The 21,234-nt window shown below is 44.5% G+C and overlaps 1 protein-coding gene across 1 annotated transcript in view; it reads left to right on the plus strand.

Annotated features, from left to right (window-relative positions):
- PGPEP1L (pyroglutamyl-peptidase I like) overlaps window positions 1–20,608 on the plus strand; it is a 48,531-nt gene extending 27,923 nt beyond the window's left edge. Inside the window, 4 exon segments of the mRNA XM_031668307.1 lie at window positions 17,344–17,466; window positions 19,179–19,405; window positions 20,152–20,305; window positions 20,307–20,608. Of these exon segments, the coding sequence (XP_031524167.1) occupies window positions 17,344–17,466; window positions 19,179–19,405; window positions 20,152–20,305; window positions 20,307–20,372 (570 nt within the window). The 3' untranslated portion in view covers window positions 20,373–20,608.
- Window positions 20,609–21,234: the final 626 nt, after the last annotated feature.

Raw genomic sequence — 21,234 nt, forward strand, 5'->3', positions numbered from 1 at the left:
AGAAAGACATCTGGAAATTTCCTAAATTTTGGAAACCAAACAAGATACTTCTAAATAAGCCAGGGATGAAAGGAGACCTAAAAAGGAAATTAGAAAGCATTTTGAAATGAATGAAAATTATAACATATCAAATTTTGTGGCATGCTGCTAAAGCAGAACTTAGAGGGAAATTTATAGCACTAAACAATATTATAGAAGAAGAAAGTTCTCAAATCAGTGACTTTGATTTCTATCTTAAGAAACTAAAGAAAGAACAAATTAAACTCAAACTAAGCAGAAGAAAGGTAATAGTAAAGATGAAAGCAGAAATCAATGAAGTAGCAGAAAGATAATAATAGAAATCAAAGAAACCAAAACCCAAAAGTTAGTATTTTGAGAAAATTAATAAAGTTGATAAACCTTCATTTAGACTGATCAAGAAAAAATAAATAAAAAGAGAAAAAGAGACCATTCCTATTAACTTTTAAATTTATTTACCATGGCCTGGCCTCCAGGCCTGGTTCCATACTCAAACTACTCTCATCAAAGTCACTACACACCTTTTTTTTTTTTTTTTTTTGCCATTTTACTTGACCTCTCAGGGGTCCTAATAATCCTTCTGATGGATACAGTATTGTTGTACCCATTATACAGGTGAGGAGCATGAGGCCCAAGTTGACTGGGACCTCCCTGTTCTTCCTCTTATTAACTTGAAAGGTTGCTGTGATAATTCAGTGAAATAAAATAATAATCTATAAAAATTTATTATCTTTATTGAAATTTTCATATCTTTACTGATGTCTCTGAGATGCAGCAGGTGAATATAATGTACTCATGAGCTTCCCTTACCAAGACCATGCCCTCCTCCAACCAGCTCACCATGCTCAGGCCTCAGCCACCAGAAAATTCTGGAGTGGCCACTGCCCCTCCTTGCTTCTTCTGTTCCTAGGAAAACATCTATGTTTTGATTGTTCTGGGTTTGCAATACAGCATTTATATGGGAATAATTGCCATCCATAATGACTTCTCTTCAAGACGCCTCAAGTCTTGAGACATTTTCAGCAAACCAGCAGCTTAAATACTGTTAGGCTTCAGATTTTATTGTTGTGATGTGGAAAATGACTTTTAGATTGTGATGCCATAGAGCTCTAGAAGGCTTTCAGATATGGAAAAGAGTACGCTTAGTTAAAATCCTGACTTAGTTATTATCCCTGAGGGATGTTAGCATGAGCTAAATGATTTACTATGAATTTAGTCTTCCTTCAGAGCAAACTTTTTAGTCAGGTTAAAAAATGTTGGTGGGGGAGGGTGATGGTGAAAGCCATAGTTTTCTTAAAATTGTGGTAAAATATATATAACATTTATGTATAACATTAAATTTACCATTTTAACCCTTTTTAAGTGTACAAGTAAGTGGCATTAAGTACATTCACATTGTTGTACAACTATCATTACTATAGTGTCCAGAACTTTCCATCGTCCCACACTAACACTCTGTATTCATTAACAATAACCCTCCATGCCTTCCTTCCCCCAATGTCTGGTAATCACTATTATGTTCTTTCTCTAAGAATTTGACTATTCTAGATATTTCATATAAATGAAATCATACATTTGTCTTTCTTTTTTTAATCTGGCTTATTTCACCATGCATCTTTTCTTTTCAATTTTTTCTTAATACATAATAATTGTACATATTATCACCCAGGCTGGAGTGCGGTGGCATGATCTTGGATCACTGCAACCTCCGCCTCCTGGGTTCAAGCGATTCTCCTGCCTCGGCCTCCCAAGTAGCTAGGATTACAGGCATGCACCACCATGCCTGGCTAATTTTTGTATTTTTAGTAGAGACGGAGTTTCACCATGTTGGCCAGGCTGGTCTCAAACTCCTGACATCAAGTAGTCTGCCCGTCTCGGCCTCCCAAAGTGCTATAATCACAGGTGTGAGCCACCATGCCCAGCCAATTATACATATTCATGGGGTACGAGTGATATTTTGATACATACATACAATATGTAATGATTAAATCAGGGTAATTAAGATATCCATCACCTCAAACACTTATTTCTTTGTGCTGAGGACATTCTAATCTCTTCTAGCTATTTTGAGTGTACAATAAATAAATGTTAACTCTTGCCACCCCACTATGCTATTGAACACTGGAACTTATTCCTTCAATCTGACTGCATTTTTGTATCCAATAACCAACCTCTTTTCATACTTTCCTCCCCCTCATCCCTTCCCACCTTCTGGTAACCATCATTCTACTCTCTACCTCCATGAGATCAACTTTTTTAGCTTTCATATATGAGTGAAAATGTGTAATGTTTGTCTGTCTGTGTCAGGCTTATTTCACTTAACATGATGACCTCCAGTTCCATCCATGTTGCTACAAATGACAGGATTCCATTCTTTTCATGGCTGAATGATATTCCACTGTGTATATATACCATATTTTCTTTATCCATTCATTCATTCATGGGCACTTAGGTTGATTCCATATCCTGGCTATTATGAATAATGCTACAAAAGACATGGGAATGCAGATATCTTTTTGATATACTGATTTCCTTTATTTTGATATATACCCAGCAGTCAGATTTCTGGATAATATGGTCCATCTCTTTTTAGGTTTTTTTTGTTTTGTTTTTTTTTTTTTTGAGACAGAGTTTCGTTCTTGTTGCCCAGGTTGGAGTGAAGTGTGCGATCTTGGCTCACTGCAACCTCCGCCTCCTACGGTTCAAGCAATTCTCCTGCCTCAGTCTCCCGAGTAGCTGGGACCACAGACGTGCACCACCACACCAGCTAATTTTTGTATTTTTAGTAGACATGGGGTTTCACCATGTTGGCCAGGCTAGTCTTGAATTTTCAACTTTAGGTGATGCACCCCCCTTGGCCTCCCAAAGTGTCGGGATTACAGGCATGAGCCACCAAGCCCGGCCTGAATTTATCAATTCTAACAATTTTTTTGGTGGAGTCTTTAAGTTTTTCTAAATATAGCACCATGTCATCTGTAGACAAGGATACTATAACTTCTTCCTTTTCAATTTGCATGTCTTGTATTTCTTTCTATTGCCTAATTGCTCTGGCTAGGACTGCCAGTACTATGCTGAATAAAAGTGGTGAAAATGGCCATAACCTTGTCTTGTTCCAGATCTTACAGGCAAGAGTTTTACCTGCTTAGTATGACGCTAGCTGTGGATTTGTCATATATGGCCTGTATTGTTTTGAAGTGTGCTATTTCTTTTTTCTTTTTTTTTTTTTTTTGAGACGGAGTGTCGCTCTGTGGCCTAGGCTGGAGCGCAGTGGCTGGATCTCAGCTCACTGCAAGCTCTGCTTCCAAGATTTACGCCATTCTCCTGCCTCAGCCTCCCAAGTAGCTGGGACTACAGGTGCCCGCCACCTCACCCGGCTAGTTTTTTTTTTTTTTGTACTTTTTAATAGAGACGGGGTTTCACCATGTTAGCCAGGATGGTCTCGATCTCCTGACCTCGTGATCCGCCCGTCTCGGCCTCCCAAAGTGCTGGGATTACAGGCTTGAGCCACCGTGCCCGGCCTGAGGTGTGCTATTTCTATACTCAGTTTGTTGAGAGTTTTTATTATGAAGTGATGTTGAATTTTATTGAATGCTTTTTTAGTATCTGTCAAAATGATCATCTGGTTTTTGTTCTTGATTCTGTTAATGTGATGTATCAGGTTTATTGATTTACATATGTTGAAGCATTCTTGCAATCCCTCAGAAAAATCCCACTTGATCATGGTGAATGATATTTTTTTTTTGAGACGTAGTTTCACTCTTGTTGCCCAGGTTGGAGTGCGATGGCACAATCTTGGCTCACCAAAACCTCCACCTCCCGGGTTCAAGAGATTTTCCTGCCTCAGCCTCCCAAGTAGCTGGGATTACAGGCATGTGCCACCACGCCCGGCTAATTTTGTATTTTTAGTAGAGACGGCGTTTCTCCATGTTGGTCAGGCTGGTCTCGAACTCCTGACTTCATAAGATCTGCCTGCCTCGGCCTCGCAAGGTGCTGGGATTACAGACGTGAACCACTGCGCCCAGCCAGTGAATGATCTTTTTGATGTGCTGCTGAATTCATTTTGCTAGTAATTTGTTAAAGATTTTTGCAGGGACACTGGCCTGTAGTTTTCCTTTTTGCTGTGTCCTTGTCTGGTTTTGGTTTCAGGATAATGCTAGTCTCATAGAATGAGTTTGTAAATATTCCTTCCTCATTTATTATTATTATTATTATTATTATTTTGAGATGGTGTCTCGCACTGTTGCCCAGGCTGGAGTGCTGTGGCATGATCTCGCCTCACTGCAACCTCTGCCTCCCAGGTTCAAGTGATTCTTCTGCCTCAGCCTCCCAAGTAGCTGGGATTACAGGCGCTGGCCACCACGCCCAGCTAATTTTTTTGTATTTTTAGTAGAGATGGAGTTTTGCTATGTTGGCCAGGCTGCTCTCAAATGCCTGACCTCGTGATCCACCTGTCTCTGCCTCCCAAAGTGCTGGGATTACAGGCCTGAGCCACGGTGCCCGGCCCCTCATTAATTTTTTACAATAGTTGAGTAGAATTGGTATCAGTTCATTCAGTGTTTGGTAGAATTCAGCAGTGAAGCCATCAGGTTCTAGACTTTTCTTTGTTGGGAGACTTTTTATTACTGATTCAATCTGTTAGTCATTATTGGTCTGTTTAGGTTTTTTATTTCTTCATGGTTCAATCTTGGTAGGTTGTATATGTCCAGAAATTTATTTGTTTCTTTTTTTTTTTTTTCTTCTCTTTTTTTGAGACAGGGTCTTGCTCTGTCACCCAGGCTGGAGTGCAGTGCCATGATCTTGGCTTACTTCAGTGTCAACCTTCTGGGCTCAAGCAATCCTCCTACCTCAGCCTCTTGAGTAGCTGGGGTTACAGATGTGCACCAGCAAGTCTAGCTAATTTTTGTCTTTTTTAGTACAGACAGGGTTGTGCCATGTTATCCTGGTCTTGAACTCCTGGGTTCAAGTGATCTGCCCACCTTGGCCTACCAAAGTGGTGGGATTATAGCCATGAGCCACTGTGCCCAGCCTGTTTCTTCTGTATTTTCCAATCTGATGGTTTACAGTTGTTCATTATTGTCTGATGATCCTTTGTATTTTTTGGGTATCAATTTTAATGTCTCCTTTTTCGTATCAAATTTTAGGTATTTGGGTCTTCTCTTTTTTTTCTTAGTCTAGCTAAAGGCTTGTTGATTCTGTTTATCTGTTCTAAAAACCACCTATTCATATCAGCAATCTTTTGTGTTGCTTTTTTGTTTCAGTTTTTATTTATTTCTGCTCTGATCTTTATTATTCCTTTCCTTTTACTAATGTGTGGTTTGGTTTGTTAGTGCCAGTTATATTAGGTGCATCATTAGGCTGTTTATTTGAAGTCTTTCTATCTTTTTGATGAAAGCACTTGTTGCTATAATCTTCCCTCTCAGAGTCATTTTTGCTATATCCCATAGGTTTTGATATATTGTGTTTCCATTGCCATTTGTCTCAAGAAATTTTTTAATTTTCTTTTTAATTTCTTCATTGGCTCATTTATTGTCCAGGAGTATGCTGTTTAATTTCCATGAATTTGTGCAGTTTCCAACATTCCTTCTGTTACTGATTTCTAGTTTTAGTCCACTGTGGTCAGAAAAGATACTTGATATAATTTTAATTTTTCAAAATTTGTTACTTGTTTTGCGACCTCACATACGGACTATTCTGGAGAATGATCCATGTGCTGTTGAGAAAAACGTGTATTCAGCTGTTGGATGGAGTGTTCTGTAAACGTCTGTTCCTTCCATTTGGTCTAAAGTGCAGTTTAACTGAAATGTTTCTTTGTTGATTTTCTGTCTGGATGATTTGTCCATTGCTAAAAGTGGAGTATCAAAGTTTCCTGCCATTATTGGTTGCAGTTAATCTCTCCCTTTAGGTCTATTAATATTTGTTTTATATATTCAGGTGCTCTGGTGTCAGGTACATATACATTTATAATAGCTATATCCTCTTGCTTTATTGATCCCTCTATCATTATATGATGTTCTTCTGTGTCCTTTTTTTCACCGTTCTTGACTTAAAGTCCATTTTATCTGACATAAGCATAGCTACTCCTGCTGTTTTTTGGTTTCTGTTTGCATGGAATATCTTTTGTCATCCCTTCACTTTTAGTCTGTGCATATCTTTTTAGGTAAAGTAATCTCTTGTATACAACATATAGTTGGATCTTGTTTTATTTTTTTCAAAATCCATTCAGCTACACTGCACCTTTTAATTGGATAATTTAATCCATTACACTCAAGGTTATTATTGATAGGCAAGTGTTTACTACTGCCATTTTGATACTTATTTTCTGGTTGCTTTGTAGAGCTCTTCTTCCTTTCTTCCTCTCTTACTATCTTTATTTGTGGTTAAGTGCTTTTCTCTAGTAGAATGTTTTTATTTCATGCTGTTTATTTATTTATTTATTTTTGAGACGGAGTTTTGCTCTTGTTGCCCAGGCTGGAGTGCAATGGTGCGTGGCACGATCTCAGTTCACTGCAACCTCCACCTCCCAGGTTCAAGTGGTTCTCCTGCCTTAGCATCCCAAGTAGCTGGGATTACAGGCATTTGCCACCACATCCAGCTAATTTTTGTATTTGTATTTGTAATTTAGTAGAGATGGGGGTTCACCATGTTAGTCAGGCTGGTGTTGAGCTCCTGACCTCTAGTGATCCACCTGCCTCGGCCTCCCAAAGTGCTGGGATTACAGGTGTGAACCACCATGGCTGGCCCATGCTATTTATTTTTAATGTATCTCTAACAGGTTTTTCTTTTGTGATTACCATGAGGCTTACAAAAAATTTGATAGTTTTAAGTTATTTTTAAATGATAACAACTGAACATTGATTGCAAAGAAAAGTATCAAAAACAAATTCTACAATTTAACACCACCCTTCACCCACATTTTGACTTTTTAGTGTTTCAGTTTTATCTTTTTATGTTGTCTATCTCTTAACCAATTGTAGTAATTATTGTTTTTTATAGTTTTGTCTTTTAGTCTCATACTTAAGACATACATGATTTACTTAACACAATTACAGTATTAGAGTATTCTGAATTTGTTTTCTTACTTGTGCCAGTGAGTTTAATACCTTCCAAAGTTTTCTTGTTACATGGTAGTATCTGTTTCTTTCAAGTTGAAGAACTCTCTTTAGATTTGTAAGGCAGGTCTGGCGTTGATTTCCTCAGTTTCTGTCTGGGAAAGTCTTTATTTCTCCTTCATGTTTGAAGGATAGCTTTGCTGGCTACAGTATTGTTGTTGGTGGGTTTTTTTTCCTTCACATTTTGGGTTTTTTTTTCTTTTCTTTCTCTCTCTTTTTTTTTTGAAACAGTCTAGCTCTGTCATCCAGGCTGGAGTGCAGTGGTGCTATTTCTGCTCACTGCAAGCTCCACCTCCTAGGTTCAAGTGATTCTCCTGCCTCAGCCTCCCAAGTAGCTGGGTTTACAGGCATGTGGCACCATGCCTGGCTAATTTTTGTATTTTTAGTAGAAATAGGGTTTCACCATGTTGGCCAGGCTGGTCTCAAACTCCTGGCCTCAAGTGATCCACCTGCCTCAGCCTCCCAAAATGCTGGAATTACAAGCATGAGCCACCATGCCTGGCCCCTTCACACTTTGAATATAAAATACCACTCTCTTCTGAACTACAGAGTTTCTGCTGGGAAATCTTCTGAAAGTCATATTATGGCCCTATTTTTTTGTTTTTTTTTTTTTTGAGACGGAGTCTTGCTCTGTCGCCCAGGCTGGAGTGCAGTCGCACTATCTCAGCTCACTGCAAGCTCTGCCTCCCACGTTCATGCCGTTCTCCTGCCTCAGCCTCCGAATTGCTGGGACTACAGGCGCCTGCCACCACGCCTGGCTAATTTTTTTTTGTATTTTTAGTAGAGAAGGGGTTTCACTGTTTTAGCCAGGCTGGTCTCTATCTCCTGACCTCGTGATCCACTCGTCTTGGCCTCCCAAAGTGCTCATGATTACAGGCGTGAGCCACTGGCGCCCGGCTGATTATGGCCCTATTAAACATGATACCTTTCTTTTCTCTTGCTGCTTTGAGTATTCTTTCTTTGTATTTTTTGCTAGTTGTATTATGATGTACCTTGGGAAATTATTCTTTTAGTTGAATTTGATTGGTGATCGCTGAGCTTCCTGTACCTGGATGCTGTTGTTTTTCTCCAGATTTGGGAAATTTTCAGCCATTATTTTTTTTAAGTATTCTTTGTAGGCCTTTTCTCTCTTGTCTCCTTCAGGAATTCCAATTATGCGGAGATTAGTTCTCTTGATGGTGTCTCATAATTCTCATTGGCCTTCTTTGCTCTTTTTTATTCTTGTTTTTTTTTCTTTCTTCGCTGATTGGATAACTTCATATGATCTGTTTTCAAGCACTCTAGTTCTTTTTTTCTGGTTGACCAAGTGTACTGTTGAAACTTTCTGATAAGTTTTTTAGTTCACTTATTGCATTATTTGTTTCTAGGATTAAAAAATTGTTTCTATTTATTTGTCAAATTTCTCATTTTGTTCCTGGATTGTTTTCCAAATTTTGTTTAGCTTTCTATTCATAGGTTTTTTGTGATTCCCTGAACTTCTTTAAGAGAATTATTCTGAACTCTCTGTCAGACACTTCACAAATACTCAATTTGGGGGAGGTCTATTGCTAGGGCTTTGTTGGTTTCTTTTGGTGGTGTCATATTTCCCTGAATTTTTACATTCCTTGTGTCTTTACATCAATACCTGTGAACTTGAAAAGACAGCCACTTCTTACATTTTTTCATGTGTTCTTTGATGTTAGATCTATTCTTGTTAATATCAGAACTTAAACACTGACCTGTTGTTTCTTCCCTTTCTAGGGAGGACTTATAGTGAGTAGCAGAACTAAAATACTGCAGTAGAACTTGTTGCTCTGTCATTGTTTCCCAGTCTGAGGAAGACATACAGTAAACACTGGAACTTAACACTGCTCTGGAGCTAAACCACTGCCCAGCCATTGTTTCCCAGTCTGGGGAAGACAAGCAGGCACAGGAACTTCATTCCAGCCTCTAGGTTGTTTCAAGGCCAGGGGAAGCCTCCACATGAACATCTGGGCTTTATGGAAAAATCTAACTAAAGATTCAGACCTTCCCACCAATTACTGTCTTTGCGATGCTATGGTACTAGCCAGGCTCTTTAATGTGGTGTCCTTGATGATTTGAGTGCTGCGTAGCCACCAAGATTGACATGCCAGTTTCTGTGATCAGTGCCCCATTCTTTGTCCCCAATGCACCCCCAGTGGTTCAGCCCTCCTGGCACTCCCAGTGGTTCCCATGGAATGGGACTGGAGTAGGCTTCTTATGAAGATTCCCAGACTGGTGGGAAGATTGAATGTTCACCTCCAATTCCCTCCTCTCCCCTCAGCAACCACAGGTCTAGGGAAATTCTCTGTGAGTGATACTATGCTGGCTTAGGGGAGGGATACCACAGTCTGAAAAGACCAATTCTCTTACTGGTTGCGGCTTCTCTTAACTCTGTGGGACCAGAGGGTTTCTCTGTTTCTCCTTTTTGTTCGGATTTATTTAGGTGGCATTCTTGTCTTTAAATAGTTTCTAATGGTATTTTTGTGGAAGGAGTGGTGCCAGCGGATCTTCTCTTCTGTCATCTTGTTGATGTCACTCTCCATAAATCTTTATTTTTTCCCACGTTTGCCACTGAACTTGGGCACCTTCCCTATCCCATGGCAATGTTCTCTGTATCTGCCCCTTCCTCACTCTCCTCTGTCCTGGTCACCACTTTGTCTTTAGCATCTAGCATGGGCCTAGCACATGGTAGAGGCAAAATTAACATTTGTTGAAGGAATATCATTGTTTTAAAAAGTTTATATTTCTGAGGAAGCAAAAACATGCATCTTACTTTTAACAACATGTGTTGTTCTTTTTTCCAATTACAAAAAACCTCTAAACACCAAAAAGAAACATTTTAAAAATTAGATTGTAATTCACCATCTAAAAATAACTCTGAGTATAGTGCATTTCCTCACAGTATTTATTATAATGCTCTGTGTCAGCTGTCAATGGCTGCAAATTAAACCAATCTGAAACTTAGCAGTATCAAAAAAACCACCATTCTCTCTCCTGGCTCTGTAGGTCCACAGGGCTCAGCAGGGAAGTTCTTCTGCTTATCTTTCTTGGGGCTTTCATGTGGTTGCAGTGAGATGGAGGCAGGAGGTGGAGTCATGGGGGCTTGACTCAGGTGTGAGGACAGCAGGGCCTGTCCCTTGCCCTGTGATCTCTCCTTGAGGTCTCTACAGCTGGGTAGCGAAATGCAGAAGCTGCCAGGACTTCTTACACTTAGGCCCCAAGCTGGCTGAATTCTGTTGCCTAAAGTGATTGCCTAAAGTGAGTCATAGGCCAGCCCTTTCTTGCACAGCCTTTTCCTGCAGATCCTTCTACCCTTCATCCTTCAGGCCTTTTACAACACTTCCTACATCATCACCTCTTTGAGGATCCTCAGTCATTTCCAAAGTGGGGTTTTCAAGGTGATCCATTGGGGTATAGGAAAAAATACAGTATTAGGATTTCCATTTCTATGTTGTTTAAACTGTGATTTAAAAATGCACAATATAAAATTTATGACCTAACCACTTTAAAGTATATAGTTCAGTAGAGTTTATATTCAGATTGTTATGCAACAGATCTCCAGAACTTTTTATCTTGCAAAATAAAAACTGTACCCATTGAATAATGCTTCCCCATTTCCTGGGGAAGTCTGTGGTAACTACTATTCTGTTTCTATGAATTTGACTATTTTAGGTACCTCATGTAAGTGGAACCATACAGTATTTGTATTTTTGTGATTGGCTTATTCCATTTAGCATAATATCCTCAAAGTTCATCCACACTGTAGCACGTGACAGGATTTCCTTCTTTTTTATTATTTATTTATTTTTTTGAGATGGAGTCTCACACTGTCACCCAGGCTGGAGTGCAGTGGTACAATCTTGGCTCACTGCAACCTCTGCTTCCTGGGTTCAAGCGATTCTCCTCCCTCAGCCTCCCAAATAGCTGGGATTACAGGCACGTGCCACCAGGCCCAGCTACTTTTTGTATTTTTAGTAGAGATGGGGTTTCGCCATGTTGGCCAGGCTGGTCTCGAACTCCTGATCTCAAGTGATCCGCCTGCCTTGGCTTCCCAAAGTGCTGGGATTACAGGCGAGAGCCACCACGCCCTGCCGGTTTCTTCTTTTTTAAAACTGAATAATGTTTCATTGCATGTATTTACCACATTTTATCAATTTATCTGTTGATAGACACTTGGATTGTTTCCACCTCCTGGCTATTGTGAATAATGCTGAAGTGAACATGGTGTGCAAATATCTCTTTGAGATCCTGATTTCAATTCTTTTGGCCACATACCCAGACATGGAATTGCTGGATCATAACGTGGTTCTGGGTTTAATTTTTTGAGGAATCACCATATTGTTTTCCACAATGGCGGCACCGTTTTACATTTCTACCAACAGTGCACAAGGCCTCCGATTTCTCAACATCCTCACCAACAGTTGTTCTTTTCTGGTTTTTGATAGTGGGCATCCTAATGGTGTGAATTTCTATAGTTTTAGTCTATAAAACATAAGAAATTAACGTTCGTCAGTATGTCATAGCTGGACTGACATTGACACTATGCCTTGCCTTGTGTGTCCTTACCTCCCTGGACAGCATGGCTTCCTGGGAGGAGGATCCTTGCACTGGTGGGGAAAGGGATGCTGTGGTGATAGAGAGGTCCTCCCTCTTTGATTCACTTCTAATTTATTACAAAGTGTTTCAGCCCAGTTAATGGGTTTCAGGGTTATATTATCCTGTTTTAACTAAACTAATCCTCAAATGATGACCAAGGAATCCTCACAAAAATGACCTAAAAAAAAAAAGAAGAAGAAGACCATAATACAAATCTGGGCAAACCATGAGGAAACAGCTGAGTGGCACTTCTCCTACCACTCACAGGAGCTCTGTGTCAGCCCATTTCAATAGAAAAACAATGACAAGCCGAGAAGCTGGCCAAAAAGGAAGGAACTAAGAAAACCACTTAAAATATAGATTTACATCCATTTATTAACCAGAGGCTCACTTGAAGTGTGTATTGTGCCTTGAGACATCAAGACATGAGCTAATGGCAATGTGCGTGCATGCACACATGCTTATGCACGCTAGAATATTTTTATAAACAGGGACAAGTGATCAAAAATATTTGGAGACAACCACTCCAGATAGAGGATTGGGAATTATGGCATTGCTGTTTTTCCTTCCTGGATTTTTCAGGGAAGACCAACCCAGCAGTTTGGAAGAAGGACCTAAAGGATACTGGGAGTGGGTTGGGGTAAGCGTCACATCTGGAAGATGGAACTTGGCATCGTGAAGGAAGAGAGTGATCGTTAACTGGCATTCCAGGATTTCCCCACTTGTGAGGGCTGTGATCAGGCCTAAATGGTGGACCCCCACTGTTGTGGTAGCATCTCCTGTGTGGCTGCTTCCTGGAACTCCTCTGTTCTTTTATACGTACCCTCAGCCAGGCGTGGTGGCTCATGCCCGTAATTCCAGCAATTTGGGAAACCAAGGCAGGAGGATCACTTGAAGCCAGCAGTTTGAGACCACCCTGGGCAACAAAGCGAGACCCCATCACTAAAAAAAAAAAAAAAAAAAGAATTAGCTGGGCATGGTGATGCACACCTGTAGTCCCAGCTACTTGGGAGGCTGAGCTGGGCGGATCACCGGAGCCCAGGAATTTGAGGTTGCAGTGAGCTATGATCACGCTGTTGCACTGCAGCCCAGGCAACAGAGCCAGACCTTGTCTCCAAAATCAATAATGAATAAATAAACGTACCCTCCCTAGACCTCAGTCTCCTCCTCTGTAGAATGGGGACATCATCAGCACTTCATCAAGAGGGTCGTGGCGAGGTGTTTGGCATGGTGCCTGCACACAGTAAGGGTCCTCCAGAGACAGCTAGTAGGATTACTGGACTATTTTGAAACCCTTCTTTTTAAAACCAGAGATATGGTACATACACATTCATTATAAAAATCTTATGAAGAGTATAGAAAGAAACGGGAATCAGCCCCAGTTCTTCCCTCAGGGGATGACCATTTCAGTCTTGCTCCATTTCCATCCATGGCTGCAGGCAACAGTCTGAGACCCTGATTTTTAAACTTTTTCCTTCTCCAGGGCTTTCCCATGTCAATCAATGCTTTATACGTCGTTTTTAATGGCTGCCTGCTGCTCCCCTGACGGCTGTCCTGCACCTTCTCCCCTCCCTGCTCTGCCTGGCCTCCTCTCATCTCTCGTGCTCCTCTTCCTGTGCCTGGTGAGCCTCTGGCTCTGACAGTAACTTCTGTCTTCACATGGAGCTTCCAGCCTGGATGGTGTTGGAGGCCAGGCCTGGGTCTTAGCTATATGGGATAGCTCCCAAATCCCAGGTCCCTTCCAACCCATCCGGTGAAGAGGAACACATTATCTCTCCCTCTTCCATTGTCACCCTGACCTCCCTTCCACAACACATACCCCAAAACCCCCAGCCAGAGCTTAGCACAGAGACTGCAAGCAGTAGGTGCCTCATCCATGTCCCATGACTGATGGGTAGAAGATAACATGAAAAGAAAGAAGGAAGTAAAGAAGAAAAGGTGGAAGGGCAGGGAAAGAAAGGGGAAGAAAGGATGAAAAGAAGGAAAAAAAGGAAGGAAGGTCTTCGCACATACTTTCAAGCCTCACTGTTCTTGCTCTGTGGATAGTTATTTTGCTGGGGCCGGGTACGGTGGCTCATGCCTATAATCCTAGCACTTTGGGAGGCCAAGGCTGGAGGATCACTTGAGGTCAAGAGTCCGAGACCAGCCTAGCTAACATGGTGAAACCCTATCTCTACTAAAAATAGAAAAATTAGCTGGGTGTGGTGGCGGGCACCTGTAATCCCAGCTACTCAGGAGGCTGAGGCATGAAAATCACTTGAACCTGGGAGGCAGAGGCTGCAGTGAGCCGAGATGGTGCCACTGTACTTCAGCCTGGGTGATAGAGCAAGACTTTGTCTCAACAACAACCACAAAAAAAGTTATTTTGCTGGAAGACTCCTACTGATCCTCCAAGCCCTGGTCACAGAGCCTTCCCCTCATGCAGCCCTTCACCTGCATGGCCTCGCTTACCTTTGTCAAAGTCCTGTTATTACTGTGATGCACAGATAGGGAAACTGAGGCTCAGAAAACTACAATGAGTTGCCCAAACTCTCACAGCAGTGAGGGGAAGCAGGGGGGCTTGGTCTCCTTCTCTCTCACCCTGAGTCCTCACCCTCAGCTTCTGTAGCCCAGCCCTGCCCGCTTCTAGTTCACACATCTCCAAGATCACGAGCCTCCATCATGTATCCATGAGCTGAGGCTGCATTTTAGGCTCTCAGGGAGTTTTCTGGAACAATTCAATAAATGAATGCATTCATGCATTCTGGTGCTAGCCCCGAACTCATATTTGATAAGAGAAGACTCAGATCTTGGAAAAACAGCAACTGTTTTTCAACACCAGCTGGTGCCACAGCCTCAATGGATTTGAACAAATTCAGAGAGCAACTGGTGTCTTTTTCCTTCCTTCCGTTCCCTTTGTTAAACTGCCATGTGTTCCTGGCAACTGGATTTCGGGAGACGTGGAATTCAGAAGAAGTGAGAGAAAGAGGCCAAAGGCAGGGCTCTCTGCTTCCTCGGGACCTTTGTAGGTGGGGAGGTTCACGCCTTTTCGAGGGACTGTGGGCTGGGCACACAGCGCCCTGCTGAGCCGGCTCATTCCTGCAGCTTCAGCAATGCCCTGGATTTCACTCTGCGGACAGTGGTTACACCGGCTCTGTCCTCCCTGCGTTAGCATAAAACACTCTGAAATTCTAGCCGAGAAAGTGTGCCAGTTCAGAAAACACAAAGCCCTGGCTCTCCTAGGTCTGCATGGAACCGACATGCCCTTTGCTAAAACAACCAGCCCTTCTTGGCAGAAAGAGTGGCTGCAGCCAGCAGTCTGCTTGTGCAGAGTGTTCTCTCTGCTTCCGACCGGCCCCAGGCTCATCAGATTCTAATAAATATCACTTTCTTTTCTTTTCTTTCTTGTTTTTTTTTTTTTTTCTTTTTTCTTTTTTTTTGAGATGGAGCCTTGCCCTGTCGCCCAGGCTGGAGGGCAACAGCGGTATCTTGGCTCACTGCAACCTCTGCCTCTTGGGTTCAAGCGATCCTCTGGCAGAGCTGAAGGGGACCCCAGCGTGATGGCTTCCTGTCCCCACTCCTTGAAGTGTGCCCCCTCCATGCCCAGCCTCACAGGTACCCTCAGGACAGGAGGCCCAAGATGGATGGCGGCACAAGACCTAGAATGCAGGGTTGCCTGGAGTCCCTTTGGTCTGTCTGGGCCTGGGGAGGTCCACTTGGAATTGCAGCCCCTTCCTCCTGGGCCCCACAGTCCACTGCCCTGTGCTTACCCGGCCCTCCTTCTTGCCTCCCACCATCACAGTCAGGCCAGTGATCTCCCCCGCCAGGGCCTCAGTGGGGATGCTGGTCTTGGCATTGATTTTTGGAAGAGAACAAAGCTTGAGCTGGGGAGGGAACTGAGCAGGTGTCTGAAGGGTGGAGCAGAGCCCCGCAGGGAGGCTGAGCTGATCAAGGACAGACCCGAGATGCCAGAAATTGGCCACCCCACTCCTGGATGAGGCAGCCCAGGCAGAGCCTCATCTGGGCATGTCGTCCCCACCTGCCTCTGCAGCATCTGGGTAGACCTGACTCCTCTGAGGCCTAGGCAGGGACCTGGAACTTCCTATCTGGGATCTTGGGAGAGGCCAGACAGCCTGGCTTGGCCATTATCTGTCCAAGAAAGCATTCTCCCGAGTGCCCTGAAATGCCAGGAAAGTAGTCAGGAAAAACAGAGGCGTAAATTGAAAACCATCCTGATGATAAGCATAGCTCCTGGTGCTGGGAAAGGGCTGGGCCTTTTGGAGATGGTGTTAACGTTCCTGATGTGACTTTTACCAAGAGTGAAACGCACAGCTCTAAGCTCTTGCGCTGCTTCTTTTCTTCCTTGCAAACTGCTGGCTGTTTGGGCAGGAGGGTGCTGCCTGACTCTGGGGCTCCACAGCCCTTCACTTCCTCCCCATTCCGTCTCTCTCTGAATCTCTTTCTCTCTCTGCGTCTCACCTAACCTATAGGTTTTGCTGCCCAGACATGGCAGTGTCCTCCCAGAAGCCTGTCTGTGAGCTCTAGACACACAACAGCCAAGAGGCCAGCCTCCCTGGGCACTTCAAACTCGGCAGGACCCCAATCACCGGCATGATATCCCCAGCCCAGCTCTGCCTCCTCCTCTATCCCCTTAGGAAGCAGCTCTGGCTCTTTAGCTCCTTGAGTACAACCTTTCCATGGCTCCCAATTGCCCTAAGAATAAAGTTCACGCTGAGCTAAGCTCTCAGTCTGGCTTCCACAGACTGCCCCAGTGTCTGTTCCCAGCCTTCCCTGGTGTGCAGTACTCCCTGGCACTGGAGGTGGGTGGAGGTGGTGAGTTCCTTGTCAAAATATCTGGGGATGCTGTTAAGAGTCCAGGGGTGCAAAATGTCCTGTCCTGAGGCATTCAAGACACACGAAGAAGCCTTCAGCCTTGCCAGGAGCACCAGGTCACGCCAAGTTCCCCAAAGGCCTCAGGTTCTTTTTTTTTTTTTTTTTGAGATGGAGTCTCGCTCTGTTGCCAGGCTGGAGTGCAGTGGCACGATATCAGTTCACTACAACCTCTGCCTCCTGGGTTCAAGCGATTCTCCTGCCTCACCCTCCTGAGTAGCTGGGACTACAGGCACGCGCCACCAAGCCCAGCTAATTTTTGCATTTTTAGTAGAGATGGGGTTTCACCATGTTGGCCAGGATGGTCTCGATCTCTTGACCTCATGATCCGCCTGCCTTGGCCTCCCAAAGTGCTGGGATTACAGGCGTGAGCCACTGTTCCCGGCCAGGCCTCAGGTTCTGATGATGTCTTCTGCCCTTGCAGCTTCCTCCGCCTGGCATACTCTTCCCCAGCGTCTCCATCTGGCTCACTCCCGCCTGTCCACAGACCTCACCTGCATCCCCTTGGCAAACATGGCTGTCAGACGTGCCTCTCTTGTGTTCCCTCCTAGATAGGTGCTGCTGTGTGCATTTGCCTCTTGTGTGGGAACTGTGACTCTCTTCTTGGCCCCTTGCCACTTTGTGAGCTCCTTGAGGGCAAAGTCCAGGCCACGGGAGACCCCGGAAGTAGACCCCAAGGATTGGGTTTTCAGGGACTCCTGGTGCCCGCTCCATTAACTGAGGCAAGTCCACCTGCCGCTTTCCGCAGGAGCTCTCCAAGCTGGGCCTGGGGAATGACACAGTGGTGCAGCTGCGGACTCTGGAGCTGCCTGTAGACTACAGGGAGGCTAAGCGGAGGGTCACCGGAATCTGGGAAGATCATCAGCCACAAGTAAATGATGGCGGGAGGCAGCGGGGCATGGGGCTGGCGATGTGGTGGAGCTGGAGTCTGAGACCCCCGGGCCCTGGTTCTAGGGTTGATGGTTGAGGGGCACCCCGTCCCCAGGCCCCACCAGTCCTGCAAGATCCCAGCTGATTGTCTAAGGTTCTGGGTCTGTTTGTAAAAGTTTAAGTCAAAATATGGAGTAGGTCTTAATAGAAAATCTGGAGAGAAAGGAGGAGGAAAAGAAATGGAAGTATTATTCCCAGCCAGGACTCAAAAATAGTTTCCACCTAAGGGAGAGGCCCTTGGGTTGGGCCCCATCCATACCCATGAGGGGCAGGTAGGTTTGAAGGTGGGCATGAGGCAAGGACCTCTGTGCCCAGGGAACGACTGGGAGGGTGGCCAATCTGGGGGAGGCCCATCTTCATAGCACCCAGCCCATTTTATCTGGACATAATTATTGTATATAAAACAGGTACACCCTCACCCCCCCCCCCCAAAATTCCCCAAACAAGGACCAGATGATGAGGTTAATAAAACATACACTATCACGGCTGGGCACGGTGGCTTTCGCCTGTAATCCTAGCACTTTGGGAGGCTGAGGCAGGTGGATCACAAGGTCAGGAGATCGAGAGCATCCTGGCTGACACGGTGAAACCCCGTCTCTCCTAAAAATACAAAAAAAAAATTAGCTGGGCATGGTGGTGGGTGCCTGTAGTCCCAGCTACTCGGGAGGCTGAGGCAGGAGAATGGCGTGAACCTGGGAGGTGGAGCTTGCAGTGAGCCAAGATAGTGCCACTGCACTCCAGCCTGGGCGACAGAGCAAGACTCCATCTCAAAAAAAAAAAAAAAAGAACAACATACACTATCAAGCCATTCAGACAGTGCCCCAGATGTTTTGATAAAATACTTGGGCAGCTATTTTTCTAAAAGGAAAAATAATCAGCTTTAATAAATTCTAAGATTTCATTGGACTGCTACTAACTTCCTTTATTAAGTTTCATTTTTAAAAAAGATGCAGGAGGTGGGCGCGGTGACTCACGCCTGTAATCCCAACACTTTGGGAGGCTGAGGCGGGTGGATCACTTGAGGTCAGGAGTTTGAGACCAGCCTGGCCAAGATAGTGAAACCCTGTCTCTACTACAAATACAAAAATTAGCTGGGCGTGGTGGTGCACCTGTAGTCCCAGCTACTCCAGAGGCTGAGGCAGGAGAATCACTTGAACCCAGGAGGCGGAGGTTGCAATGAGCTGAGATGGTGCCATTGCACTCCACCCTGGGTTATAGAGCCACACTCTGTCTCACAAAAATAAAAATAAATAAATACACACATAAAATAAAATAAAATGATGCAGGTTTCCACCAAAACACGAAGCCTCTGCTGTGGTAGCCTCACCACTTAACCAGCTTGCCTCTCCTCCCTCCAACCCTCCCCCTACAAAAAGAGAATACATTGCTCCGTAAGAATAATTTGAAGTAAAAAGTATTTAAATGTAAATGCAGCACGAGTTTTTATTCAGCCAAAAGAATCCAGCTATTTTTCTTTCCAGCCATATTAATTAGGAGACACTAGTGGGGGATCCTGGGGTTTCCCAGTGGATTTGGGGTTTGAGACGTTTGGCATGGAGCCGGGCTCGCTAAAGGAGTGGCCCTCCTGCACATTTGGTGAGCAGGGTGGGCCTCATTTTCCTGGGGTCTCTCTGCTGTTGCCTGTTCACACAGCTCGTCGTGCATGTGGGCATGGACACCTCCGCCAAGGCGATCATTCTGGAACAGTCTGGCAAGAACCAAGGCTACCGGGACGCCGACATCCGGGGCTTCCGGCCGGAGGGCGGCGTGTGCCTACCTGGCGGCCCAGACATGCTGGAGTCAGGGGTCTGCATGAAGGCAGTCTGCAAGCACGTAGCTGTGGAGGATGTCGAGGTGCTATTTTCTCGAGATGCAGGCAGGTATGCTCTGTGGGTGTTTGTTAGGCCTCTGAGCAGGTAGGAGAGAAGCAATGGCCTTCGGCATCCCCCTAGCCTCCAAGAAGCCATCCTGTACCGTCCAGCCGGCCACTTGGCCATGCAGTGCTGCCCCCAGATCGCCCCTCTTTGCTGCGTGCAGGTCAGCACAGTTGCTAACACTTTGCGTGGGGGCTCGTTTGTGAGACCTCCCTGTGGGAACATGGTCTTTGGTGTGTGGATCTAGGAGAAGAGATGGGAAGGCAGACTTCAAGAGCCACTAACATTTCGTGAATGTTTTCTAATTTTGATTTTCGGGGTGACCGAAGTTGTGAGTTAACTATGTTGATGTAGCCCCAGATAAAGATTGATTTACCTTTGTTTTTCCAAGCTCTGATCCCCAGTAGGTGGTTTCCCCTTTCCCCAAGGAATGAATGAGTAAGTGACTCAGGAAGACATGAATGACAGGGATTCACTGGGATGCCGGTGTTATGGACTGGTTTGTGGAATATCTGACCCCTTTCTGTCTTGGTCACTTGCTGGTCATGAGATCATGAGGCCAAGAGCCAGCTCTCCCCACCTCATCCCCGGCACCGTGTTCTTTCTGAGGTGAAACAACACAACTGAAGTCTCCCTTGGGTGTCAGTCCTCCCCCCTCAGGCTTTGTGGGTGTTGCATTGCCCCTTCTGCTTATGTTTCACTGAGGTTAGAGGCTGGTCCAAGAATTAATGTGGCATTTCCTGTGGTTGCAGATACGTCTGTGATTATACCTATTACCTCTCTCTGCATCACGGAAAGGGCTGCGCGGCACTCATTCATGTCCCTCCACTATCGCGTGGGCTCCCGGCCAGCCTGCTGGGAAGAGCCTTGCAAGTCATCATCCAGGAAATGCTGGAAGAGTGTGGAAAAGCCGGAGTGCAAAGCCCGGTTCGAAGAAAACTCAACCATGGTGCTACCAGCCAAAGGGAACTGACCGGGGCATTGCTCCTTTAGAGAAGATTAAACGTTTCAATCCTGTGTGTAGCATTCAGCTGTGCATTGAGAAACTTTTTCAAAAATTGCTTGTAAGACAAAGATGGGGAAAAACTTTTTGTGATTTTGTTGGGCTATTTTATTGTCGGGAGAAAGAACACTCTGAAAGGTGGACATTTCACGGGATGAACTAGCTTCAGTTACGGTTTTCATGACAATAAAATGAAATCCGAGTCATCTGTTTTCTTCTGAAAATCTACACAGTGGGTCTATGTGATCCTGCCCAGACTACGGGGACCACAAACCTGTTTTGGAGAGGCTTACAGAAGCATAGAGACAGCCACTGCTCCAGGGGCCCCATTCCTTGCCTTAGAGCTTGTGTGTCCAGGTCCTGGGTAGCCTTGAAGCCACTGAGGCTCTACTGTATGATTTCTCTGTCTCTGTGTTTGCCCCTTTTATTACTTACTCATTTTAATAATTTTCAAGCTTACAGTTCAGTAGTATACAGTACATTTACTTGTTGCACAACCGTTACCACCATCCATCTCCAGAACTTTCTCCTCATCCCAAACCAAAACTCTAGGCCTGTTAACTCCCTATTCCTTCTTCTTCCCAGCCCCTGGCGCCCACCATTCCACCCTCCATCCCTATGAATCTGACTCTAGGTAGCTCACATGAGGGAGTCATGCAGCACTGGTCCTCTTGCATCTGGCTTATTTCAGCCTCATGTCCTCCAGGTTCATCCATGTTGTAGCATGGGACAGGATTTCATTCTGTTGAAGGCTGAATAATATTCCAGTGTAGGTATCGACCACATTTTGTTTATCCATTCATCTTTAGATGAACGCTTATGTTACTTGCCC

Source organism: Papio anubis, chromosome 7 (assembly GCF_008728515.1).
Source record: "Papio anubis isolate 15944 chromosome 7, Panubis1.0, whole genome shotgun sequence".
NCBI classification, from domain to species: domain Eukaryota; kingdom Metazoa; phylum Chordata; class Mammalia; order Primates; family Cercopithecidae; genus Papio; species Papio anubis.